The 11,841-nt window shown below is 46.2% G+C and overlaps 2 protein-coding genes across 9 annotated transcripts in view; both read right to left on the reverse strand.

The window, feature by feature from the left end:
- Positions 1-1,475, reverse strand: part of ATF2 (activating transcription factor 2) — a 37,174-nt gene extending 35,699 nt beyond the window's left edge. For 2 of the 8 annotated variants that reach the window (XM_083410719.1, XM_083410715.1), the window contains exon 1: positions 1,149-1,294. The gene's annotated coding sequence lies outside the window, so the exon portion shown is untranslated. Of the gene's footprint in view, positions 1-201; positions 968-1,148 lie in introns of those variants that run through there. The other 6 variants (XM_083410712.1, XM_083410716.1, XM_083410714.1 and 3 more) reach the window with 6 other exon arrangements.
- A 2,322-nt stretch (positions 1,476-3,797) lies between these two features.
- Positions 3,798-9,207, reverse strand: ATP5MC3 (ATP synthase membrane subunit c locus 3). Its single transcript, XM_083414381.1, has 5 exons — positions 9,085-9,207; positions 8,859-8,970; positions 7,254-7,331; positions 6,065-6,261; positions 3,798-4,042 (listed from the first exon to the last, which is right to left on the reverse strand). The coding sequence occupies exons 2-5, from the start codon at positions 8,898-8,900 to the stop codon at positions 3,928-3,930; spliced, it is 432 nt and encodes a 143-aa protein (XP_083270507.1). The 5' UTR covers positions 8,901-8,970; positions 9,085-9,207; the 3' UTR covers positions 3,798-3,927.
- Between the last annotated feature and the right edge of the window lie 2,634 nt (positions 9,208-11,841).

Here is an 11,841-nt window from a genome sequence, read left to right on the forward strand (position 1 = left end):
ACAACACAACACACTTCAGCAGCTTCAGGGAAAGCAGCATTTGGGCCTGAACACACCATGTGTTGCTGCTGAAGTTCTGCCCTCCTTCACTTTGCTTTGGAGAGCACAAAACCTAAGCAGGTAAATAGGTTACACATGCCTGAGTATTTTTTTACCACCTCCCACCCACACAACTAAGTGTAACTGTTTGCACTCATTTACCTGCAGCAAAAGGATGGGGACAGCTGTGTATGCTTCAGACCCTCCAAGTGTCCCTATTTTCCAGGGACGGTCCTGGATTCACAAAAGCTGTCCTGGTTTCTGGTGTGATCCTGGAACGTCCCGCTTTTCCTTAGGACGTCCCTACATTCATCGGAGAAATGTTGGAGGGTATTGCGTGCTTTCACCCACCAACTTTCCACAGGAGCGTGGTCCTTAAGAGAAATTTCGCAGGTGTGCTCAGCATCCACCCTTCCTCAACTGAGAGGAAGTGGGGGGGAGGAAAAAAGAGAAAAACAGGGGGGGGGGGCAGAGAGAGACCAGGCCTCAGGGCACCCTCCATCAGCGAGAACTATCCTATGTGTATGTGTGTGTACATTTCTCTGCAGTGCAAGCGCTTCCCTGCACCCCGCCCCCCACAAAAAACCCCTCCACTGTGACCTGTTCCAGCAACACACAGGGCGCTGCGTGTGTGTCAGGCTCTTTTATAACGTTCCTTCCAGGGAGGTGATGGAGTGGTCGGCACCAAGGGCAATGGGGAAACGGGGGGGGGGGGGGAGGGAAGAGAACGAATGGTAGGAGCCAAATTCGGTCTGCCTACTCCCCCCACCCCCCCGCCGTTCTGTGACAGTTAGTGGCGGCCAGCAACGGCTTCCCAGAGCTCGCGGCGTTCTATGGCCAACGGGCGAGAAGAAAAAAAAAATTCCCACCCACCCCGCTCAGTTCTCTCTCTATGCAGAGCAGCGGCGGCGGCGCCATGTTTCAGCCTGCCAGGCTCCCCCCACCTCCCCTCAAAACAGGGCCCGGCGGCTTCCACCCCAAGCCCAGGCTCGGGTAAGGCCACACCCCGAGCTATTACACACAGAAAGAGGCAGCGGCTTCTCCACCTCCTCTGTTTACCACTATCCCCTCCCCGCCTCAAAAAAAGGCCACACACACACAAAACTCACCCCTCACGACCGCCGGGAAAGCCGCTCATTAAAGCCGCCCGTGTCCCCCACAGGCTTCCGTCACATCTCGCGGGAACTCACTGACACATCTCTTTCTTTCTCGCTCTCTTTCCGCCCGGACCCCCTCCCCTCGCATCCACCACCAACACGCCGCCGCCGCCTTACCCCGTAGGAAAAGATGCAGCCAGTCACGTGACAAGGACCGTTGGAGGGGAGGGGAGGGGAGGGTGGGCTGTGAAAGGAAGGGGCAGAAGAGACATGCACACGCGCGCGCACTGGCGCCCGAAGCGGGTTGACACGTGGTTGTTGGGCGCCGCGAGGGCGGGGCCGCTGACCGAAGCTCCGTCCGGAAACAGCCGAGCCCGCTCGTCAGCCTCTCGCTTGCCATCCCCCTTCCACCCCCCACATGCCGCGCGCGCCTTCTCCGTGCGGCTGCGCGAGAAGCTCTGAGTGAGCAGCAGGCCGGGAGAGTTACTCGCCCATTGAATTGTGTATGAAGAGGCTTTTGGTTTCTACAAGTGTACACGTGACGTGGGATTCTTGGACTTAGGCAATCTCCAAATTTGGTCCTCCAGCTGTTTTGGGACTACAACTCCCATCAACCCTAGCTAACAGGACCAGTGGTTAGGGATGATGGGAATTGTAGTCCCAAAAAACAGCTGGAGGGCCAGCCGAGTTTGAGGGTGCCTGGTCTTAGTACTTGCAAGAGGGAAAGGACACGTTCCCCCCTCCCCCATAGAAATCTGCCTTAGAACTGTAGAGGAGCGTCTAGTCAGGCTTTCCCAAACTTGTGTCTCCAGCTGGTTTTGGACTACAACTCCCATCATCCCTAGGCACAAGGATGATGGGAGTTGTAGTCCCCAAAACAGCCAGAGACAGGTTTGAGAAACCCTGGTATTCCAGCTCCCTACAATGCAGGGATCAGTGTGGGGCTCGAACCCACCATGCTGAGATTAACAGTCCCCTGCTCAACCCGCTGAACTAAGTGGTGCGAGTGGAACTAGTGGCCAGCCTAGTCTAGTTCTGCCTCAGAAGCAGCTACTCTCCCAAAATTGCACGGGGTTGGACTAGCTGACGTTTGGGGGATCCCTTCCAGCTCTACAATTCTATGGTCCCAAAATTTATTTCATGACACCGGGAGAGGCTTTGGCTGGAAACAAACATAAACAAGAGGCAGCAGGCACTGTGTAGCAGGTGGAAGTTTAAAACAAAAACAGTAAAGGCAACAGAAACCACCAGAATGACTGAAATCACTTTTCAAAAAATAATTTCATTATAAGCATTTAAGTGCTATCACTTCCATTCTCTGATGTTTGAGTGATCTTTACTAAAGCCTGTAGTTCAGCATTATTTCTGTATTTCAAGTAGGATAAGGCTGTGAAGGTGCTGGGCTTTCTAAACACCACGGTCAGTGTTTGAACCAGCTCACATTTAGCCTAAACCCCCATCCCAACTTAACCCCCCATCCCAACTACTGCATACTATAATTTGATGTGCTGCTTGCATCCTTAATTATTAATTTCCTGTTGAATGCAGCTGCATAATTAAAAGGCGCTGGCAAGTTATGTCCTTATACCTGTACACCTGGAAAACATTAAGTGTTTTCAGCACTGTTTCTTTGCCTTCTGCAGCAGGGTCTCTAGAGTATGGTGACTGCCCTAGGAAAGACAGTACTTTTCAATGATTATCTGAATAAATTCCAGCTTTTCCTTGTTATTTCCAAGCCAGACAGCAGCAAAACAGCAAAAGCCAAGCTATTCCAAGAAATTGAGCATCCTTAATTTTCCAAATATATAAAAAAATTGTCCAGTAGCACCTTAGAGACCAACTAAGTTTGTTCTTGGTATAAGCTTTTGTGTGCATGCACATTTCTTCAGACATGAAGCTTATACCAAGAACAAACTTAGTCTCTAAGGTGCTACTGGACAATTTTTTTATATATTTTGACGGCATCAGACCAACATGGCTACCTACCTGAATATTAATTTTCCAGATGGTCCTACTTAGCCTGGATTTGCATTTGACAGAAGTCATGCAGCACCAAAGAAAAGCAGCTTAAATTCCCTCATTGAACTACTGATCCTTATGATTGCAGCAACATTCACTACATTGGTGAGAATTTTAATAATGTTCAATGATAGCTTCAAGTCCTAGTCAGTACTGAGACTTCTATTTAGAGACAAGTTAGTGGTTACTGATCTTCCTCATTCCTGAGCAAAACATTCATAAAATGTTACAGTAAGTATTTTACTTATTATCTTCACTTCCTTGGACTGAACCTCTCATTGACGCAGACAATTTTATTGTAAGGTCCATGAATACTCTGGAATACATATAAAAGGACAAGGTCCAAGATCTGCTATATGAATTAGGGGCAAGTTACCTACGTTTGCTAAAGCACTGCAGGTAGTTTGCTTTTATGGAGATGCATATATATATTAGCACGTTCCATAACTCTGTGACATAATACAACATTTAATTGTGAAAGGCAGGTGTTTAATATGATCTGTCAAGATTTACAATACTGTTGCACTGAGTTTGTCTCAATTTCCCTGATCTGGATTTTCCCTTCTAAGGTATAAATTTAGACCTTGCAGTGCTTGGGAAAACTTATGACGAAGTCAAAACACAAACATGACACAGGCAGAGTTTAAACTCGTTACCATCTTTAATTAAGCTGCTTTGGAAGTAGCATACATTCCATGATAAACATTTTTCGAACCCAGGTTCACAGAATCACATTGTAGTTCATTAATGCCAATGTTACACACAGATCTCTTCACATGGCAAACAAGATCAAGAAAGCAACCATCAGACAGAAGAGACCCATGGCTTCAGACAGGGCAAATCCCAGAATAGCATATGAGAATAGCTGCTGCTTCAGTGAAGGATTTCTGAAATAAAAGATAAAAGTCATGTTTGCATTTATTCTGAAGCAAGTCTTTTCAACAAATGCATCAATATTATAATTTACACAAGTTTCAGCATGACTTCTCGGCCAAGTACCTGCAGCTCAAATGACTGAAAAGGCTGAGAACCATGTGGTTGTTGCTGAAAGCAATGCTATTTGGCAGGTGTAAGCATGTGAAGTGCATAGTCTTAACATCTCCTCTGGAAGAAGTGGGAAAAACCATTACCTACAACTCCCATCAACCCTAGCAAGCGTGGCCAGGGACTATGGGAACAGTAGTTCAGCAACATATGGAGGGCTAAAAGTCCCCTCTACCTGCTCCAAAAATAGACAAGCACCAGCAATTATGTAATTTCACTGCTTACCAAAACTCAATTTATTTTCACACGACTTTGCTGGTCATTAGTACCAGTTGTTTGTATTTATTAATTTTATGGCTTTGTTTTATTTTGTATTGCAATTTAAAAATGTCTTTTTTACTATTCCGTCTCATAATTTGAAATGAAAGGCTGCATATCTTTTAAAATATATAAAAAACACCACCCTAAAGCTACTCAGAAAGTGGGAGGTTGTGGCTAGACAAGACTTACCACAAGAGTTAGTAATTTCAGCTGCCTCTTCCCATGAAAAGTTATATCCACCAAACTTGTTAGTGACATTGTGTGGCTCCTGCTCAGTTTCCCAACAGTCTCTACCTAAATTTGAATCTGTTATCTTGGCCAAAACCACTGACATAGTATGCTGTTATTATACAATCCAGAAGAGTATTTAAGAAGTTTAGAACTGGAAAATTAAAGAATTTCCCTAATGCATGCAATTCCCCATCAGCACGAGTAACTATAATCCATTTTATAGAGAGAGATTTTAAAGACCTCCCACTTTCAGTTGAATAGTTTCAATTGTAAACATTTAGTTAAGGACCAAGATGAGGCAAAAGTGTTGTTTTTTAAAAAAGAAAAGCTTCAAATGGCTTTAACAGTTTCATCTCTGCCAGTTCCTTGGTCTCAATACAGGAAGTGTCTCGTCCTATATCAAGCTGCCCATGTGTTGAGATAACTGACTGATGTCCTGCCCCAACCACCACCTCTATCAGAGGTAAGTTGTAAGACATGGGTAGGCAAACTAAGGCCCAGGGGCCAGAGCCGGCCCAATAGCCTTCTAAATCCGGCTCGTGGATGGTCCGGGAATCAGTGTGTTTTTACATGAGTAGAATGTGTCTTTTTATTTAGAATGCATCTCTGGGTTATTTGTGGGGCATAGGAATTCGTTCCCCCCTCCAAAATATAGTCCAGCCCCCCACAAGGTCTGAGGGACAGTGGACCGGCCCCCTGCTGAAAAAATTTGCTGACCCTTGTTGTAAGAGAAGGCTTTCCTTCCATGAACAATACCTGAATTGTAGCCTGCTCCCTTCAAAAGGCTTGCCTGGCAACAATCTTTTAGGCACACAGCAAAGATCTTTCTGTTCAGCTAAGCATTTTCAACATCCTGATCATCTTATACTCTGACTTAACTATAAAAAGCATAGCTGCTGTTTCTGTGCTTGTTTAATGATCGTAGAGGTTTTTAAAAGTCTTCTAAGCGACTGCAAAAGTTTTCTAGCTTCAGCTCTACGGCAGTTAAGAAATGCATTAAGTAAACAGAATGAGTTATGCTTTGTTACTTTATACAAGCCCCAAGGTCTTCAAATTCCTGACAGGTCTAATTTGCTACTCCTTCTTACGCTTGGGGCAAGTGCACAGCCTTTCTGACAAACTTCCTTCCATCCACACCCATTCTGTCCCCAGTATTAAGGAGCTTTCCTCCTTAATCCCAGGGAGAAGACAAATGCAGAGCTGGCAGAAGCCCTGCAGTTATTTCCAGCCTTCTCTTGGAGCCACAACCAGGCTAACTGTGCCATGTGGGTGAGCAGAACAAGCTACAGTATTCTGAACCTGAAAATAAAATAATGCTGTAACTTGAACCCCTTTCAGTATAATGCTGAAAGTTAGAAATCAAGGACCATTACCTGGCATAGCCAATGATTAAACTCCCGAAAACTGTTCCAATACCAGCACCGGAACCAGCCACTCCTACTGTGGCAGCACCAGCACCAATAAATTTGGCAGCCGTGTCAATGTCCCTGCTGATAGCACTAGTTTGAAACTCCCTTAGTGCTAGCTGACTGCCAGTGTTCTGAGCACCAGTAAGGAAAGTTGTGTTGCCCTGAAAGAAACAAGAAGAATTGGATTACATTTGGCACAAGCATTTGCTATAGACTTGTAGTACGAAAGGCACAAGCTTCTACAGCAGGGAAGAAAAGGGGAGCTTTAAGACACATTTCTTTGGACAGCTGAGTGAAAAGATTTAGAAAGTGTTAGGTTCTTCCTAGGTTTTTTTTTTTTTTAAAAGAACCATGGGGAAAAGTGCCCAAAGCAATTATGATTCTGATGTCCCTAACCACTTCTGCCCATCTGGAACCATTGACAGCATGATGCAATCCCACAGCCCTGTAAGAATTAATCCTATCAGACTGAAGTTCTGCAAGAGAGGTTTAAGCAATCTACTGTGCTTTTTGCACTAAATGGCTTCAAGCCATATGGGGGTGGGGCAAAACCTAAGCTACTCTGACTCTGAGCAGTACCTAGATTGGAGACCACTTAGAAACAAACCAAAATATAAGCAGCTTCAAGATCCTTGGTATCATCATAATAATATTTATACCTCGCCCGTCTGGCTGGGTTTCCTCAGCCACTCTGGGTGGCTTCCAACAAAATATTACAATAGTCTGTCAAACATTAAAAGCTTCCCTAAACAGGGCTGCCTTCAGATGTCTTCTAAAAGTCTGATAGTTGTTTTTCTCTTTGACATCTGGTGGGAGGGAGTTCCACAGGGCGGGTGCCACTACCGAGAAGGCCCTCTGCCTGGTTCCCTGTAACTTGGCTTCTAGCAGCGAGGGAACTGCCAGAAGGCCCTCAGCGCTGGACCTTAGTGTCTGGGGGTGGAGACGCTCCTTCAGAAGCAGAATACAAATAAACACTTTACTACCCATACTCAGCTGCAGGTCTGTGTTGTTCCAAGTTCAGACACTAAACACAAGGCAGCACGTGTTTGTCCAAAACTAAAATCTGACACTTTGTTGCAAGTTTTACTACTACAAGGCAACAACACATGGGCTCACCAGATCGTTTAGGAAGCTACAGAATTGTTTAAGGTACCTCTGCAGTCCTGGCTTCTGGCCTAGACAACACCGTTGCAGAAATTGGTCTGTACAGAATTCTTGATCCAGTGCGCATCTGAGAAAGGGGGAGGATGAAGAAGTGTGTTAAAGTAATGGACACTCTCACAAAACTCTGCAACCATAGCCTTCAAAGCGATAACTACACAACATCCCAGCAGCTTTTGGATTCCTGGGATTTAGTTCTCTTTACAATCACAGTTCGGTAAGTCCATCCATTGAGGAAAATTCTTATTCCATGAAGCTCATCAATGGCTCATCAGGACTTGCAAAGGCACAATTTTGATCTCCAGTCATGCTTACTATAATGACTACTGCTAAAGTCAATGCCCCTAAGAAAAAACTGCTCTTGAAGTCTGACCTTCACTTTTGGCACACGTGGGTTGGATAACACAGCTCATCAGAACCTTGTATTCCCATTCGGTATTAAAGTGTTTTTGCTGTTGAGATAAGGATCTAGTTGGGACTTTAAGCAAATTAACCTTGAAGGATCTCCTCCATTTCTCTCCTTCCCATACTATCAAGCGTTAACGCCATAACCGGCAGTGACATTTCAGAGACAGCTCATCTCTGGTAACTTTCCTTTAGGACGGATTTCAGAGGCAGGTTAAGAGTGGGGAAAGTGTTTCCAGGTGAGATTTTATTTCAACAATCCTTCTATCTGCCCTTGTCTACAACATCTCAAGCAAACAAGCCCACGGCACATAATTCCTGTTTGCCTTCATTCTACAGGTACCGCTAAGAAAGCTCAGAGCTCCTGTAGCACACTGTCGTTTGTAACGTTGGCACACATTGCCTAAAAATGCTGCAACTCTGCTGTGCTCAATGACCTTCAGGTCGCTCCCGACCCTACAGGTCTGCAAAAGCAATTCTAATATTTAAATCCTAAGAACTATTAAAAGGCAGGCTTGGCAAATTCAGCCTAACTCTAACACCCCAAGACCAGCCAGCGCCCTCAGATAAGCACCCCCAGACCAGGAAACCAGTTCCCAGAGAATCCGGCAACACCCCTCCTCCGCACCATAAGTTGATCTGTCGATTGACAGATCGACCTGTCAATTCACCCTAGCGGCCTAGCAATCCAAGCACAGATTAAGAGGAAAGGCCTTATGAATGAATGGCTGGGAGGCTGCTGCGGCCTGTTCTTGCCCTTGGATCACCTACTTGCTCTTAAGGTCACCCAGTTTTTCCACCCTCTTTCTGTAGCAGTGGGCCAAATTGGGGGGAGGGGTGGGCATTTTGCAAGGAGGGCCGTCGTTAAACTTATGCATGAAACGCTGATAGACGTGGAAAGCAAGCCCAGACAGCAGCATGGAGGGCAGAGGAGAGAGGCATGAGACAAAAGTCTCCTTGCAAAAAGCACCGTTCAGCCATGCCCTCCAAATGAATGACTCCTTGCAAGAAGACATGCCCTCCAAATGAATGACTTAACGGGGGTCGCCTCTGTCCCAGAGTCCATATCCCCCCCCCCAAAAAAAAAAAACCCATCAACGCCCCCGACCTTTTGCAAAGGAAAAAAAAAATCAAGGGCAAGAGGGGGAAGCGACCCACTCTGATCAATGCGCAGGCCCCGCTGCCAACTCACCAAGGCGGGGGACCCGGCGGCGAGGTTGACACAGGCGAACATGGCTGCGGGCGAGCGGGCGGGCCGGTGAAGCAACGGGCTGGGGGGTCCCGGGTCTGGGCCGTCTGGCTCGCTGCAGGGGAGGAGAAAGGAGAGTTTTAGGAGTCCGGCCGGCAGCGCTCTCGGAGCGGGAGGAAGGCTGAGCTCCTCGATGGAGGCGGATACAAGGAGGGGATCCGGGGCCTACCTCGAACCCGGCAGCAGCAAGCAGAGGCTCCTCCGGCTGAGCTGGTGCAGCGGTAGAGGTCGAAGGGACTGCGAGCTCTCCGCGCAGGCGCCGGAGGGGCGGAGCGCCCGGATGAGAAGGGGCGGGCGGGGGCAGAGGAAGTTTAATAGGAATTTAAAAGGAGGCGTGTGACACGTTCCTAAGGTCGCTTCCGTCGCGACTTTAATCCATAATGTTGTGATAGGAATAAAAGGAGGAAAGAATGCTAGCTGTATCGACAAGGAAAAACCCGCTTTTTAAATGATAATAATAATAATAATAATGCTGTAATAATAGTGCTATAGTAATAATAATGCTATAGTAATAATAATGCTATAATAATAATAATAATGCTATAATAATAATAATAATAAATTTAATAATAATAATAATGACAAACCTAGACAGCATCTTAAAAAGCAGAGACATCACCTTGCCAACAAAGGTCCGTATAGTTAAGGCTATGGTTTTCCCAGTAGTGATGTATGGAAGTGAGAGCTGGACTGTAAAGAAGGCTGATCGCCGAAGAATTGATGCTTTTGAATTATGGTGCTGGAGGAGACTCTTGAGAGTCCCATGGACTGCAAGAAGATCAGACCTATCCATTCTGAAGGAAATCAGCCCTGAGTGCTCACTGAAGCTGAGGCTCCAATACTTTAGCCACCTCATGAGAAGAGAAGACTCCCTGGAAAAGACCCTGATGTTGGTAAAGATGGAGGGCACAAGGAGAAGGGGATGACAGAGGACGAGATGGTTGGACAGTGTTCTCGAAGCTACAAACATGAGTCTGACCAAACTGTGGGAGGCAGTGGAAGACAGAAGGGCCTGGTGTGCTCTGGTCCACGGGGTCATGAAGAGTCGGACACAACTAAACGACTAAACAACAACAACAATGTAACAACAACAAATTTATTTATACCCCGCCCATCTGGTTGGGTTCCCCCAGCCACTCTGGGCAGCTCCCAACAGAATATTGATAATAGTAATGGAGTGGATGGTGAGAACTTCTTGAAAGACGTGCACTTTCCATAACTGTAGGGTGGGGTGCTTGTGTGCATGAAAGGCAGAAAATGCCACAGATTGCTATTTTCTTTATGCCATCAATTTTGTTTTCTTTTTGCCAGGAAAGTGGGTGGGAGAAGCCCCAGTGTCCCACCTGTTGGATGCTCCCTGAAAACAGAGAATTGTACAGTTGGAAGGGACCACGAGGGTCACATCCCATTCAACCCGCTGCAGTGCAGGAATCTTTTGCCCGACGTGGGGCTCGAACCCACGACCCTGAGATTTAAGAGTCTCATGCTGTACTGACTTGACTGCTTTGCCTGCAGCTATTAAAGGTGCTCCCATTGCTCGGTCCCAGCGCCTGCCAACCTAGCAGTTCAAAAGCACTCTCGGGTGCAAGTAGATAAATAGGGACCGCTTACTAGCGGGAAGGTAAACGGCGTTTCCGTGTGCGGCTCTGGCTCGCCAGAGCAGCGATGTCATGCTGGCCACGTGACCCGGAAGTGTCTTCGGACAGCGCTGGCCCCCGGCCTCTTGAGTGAGATGGGCGCACAACCCTAGAGTCTGTCAAGACTGGCCCGTACGGGCAGGGGTACCTTTACCTTTACCTTTATTAAAGGTGCAAAAGTCTTATTAGGACGATCGGAAAAATGGTTAATTTCCATGCTGCATGTGACATAATAAGGTGATGGTTGTGCATTATTAGGCATTATGCGCACCTCTCTCTAAATGCATCTGATATGGTGGTCTGCAGTCCGCCAACACTTCTGCCATGATAAATAAATTTGTTGATCTTTCATGCAATGCAAAGCCCTTCGTCGCTTTTGCTGCAGGAGGGTAATTCCAGCTACCCCTCTGGAAATTATCCAAATGAGGAAATGTAGGCTTGAAGGCAATGGCACCTGTTCATGGAAAATAGATCAGAACAGCATAGCCCTCTTTTGGATATTTTTTCTTCTTTATATGGCTGCCTCTCAGTAAAATTATTTAGGCTGCTTTCAAAACAAAATCACGGGACTTTAAAAATACAATAAGAACAAAACCAAACCACATCATATACCAGCAAACATAAAGCTTCGGCTTAGTGGACACAGGAAAAACCCAAACTATTTGTATCTCATCTTAAAATTACACTGAAAGAGTGAGAACATAAAGTTAATTGAAAACCACATTAAAACAGCGAAGGCCTGGAGTTGTTTTTAAAATACAGCTTTTGCTCACTGCATCCAAACAGTCGCACTGTCCAGCAAGATGTTTGGGTCCATCTAGAGAGAACATACTCTAATGATCCAAATTTGTGTTTGGGAACAAACCCTAGGTCTTCACTGTTTCATTGTCATACCCTCCAAGTGTCCCTATTTTCCAGAGACAGTCCCAGATTTACAGAAGTTGTCCCAGTTTCTGATTTGATAACAGAAACTGATCTCACCTCTACCCCACCACTATGAGTCTGCCATGGCTCTGGGTGAGCAGTAAAACCAGGTGAGTCCTCTTGTTGCCCCACCCCCACCCCACAAGCTTCAGATTGCACAACTTAACAACCATAAAAACCACCCAAATTCAACAAGTGGATTTTTGTTTGTGAATGTATGGCCTTACTAAAGGATAGCATGGTGGGTGGGAGCATAATATGTATAGCAGAGTCAGTAGAATCCTTGACTAAAACAGGGAGGTAAAGGTAAACGGACCCCTGACCATTAGGTCCAGTCGTGACCGACTCTGGGGTTGTGGCGCTCA

The sequence above is a fragment of the Podarcis tiliguerta genome (genome assembly GCF_965153285.1).
Source record: "Podarcis tiliguerta genome assembly, chromosome: 1".
Classification (NCBI taxonomy): domain Eukaryota; kingdom Metazoa; phylum Chordata; class Lepidosauria; order Squamata; family Lacertidae; genus Podarcis; species Podarcis tiliguerta.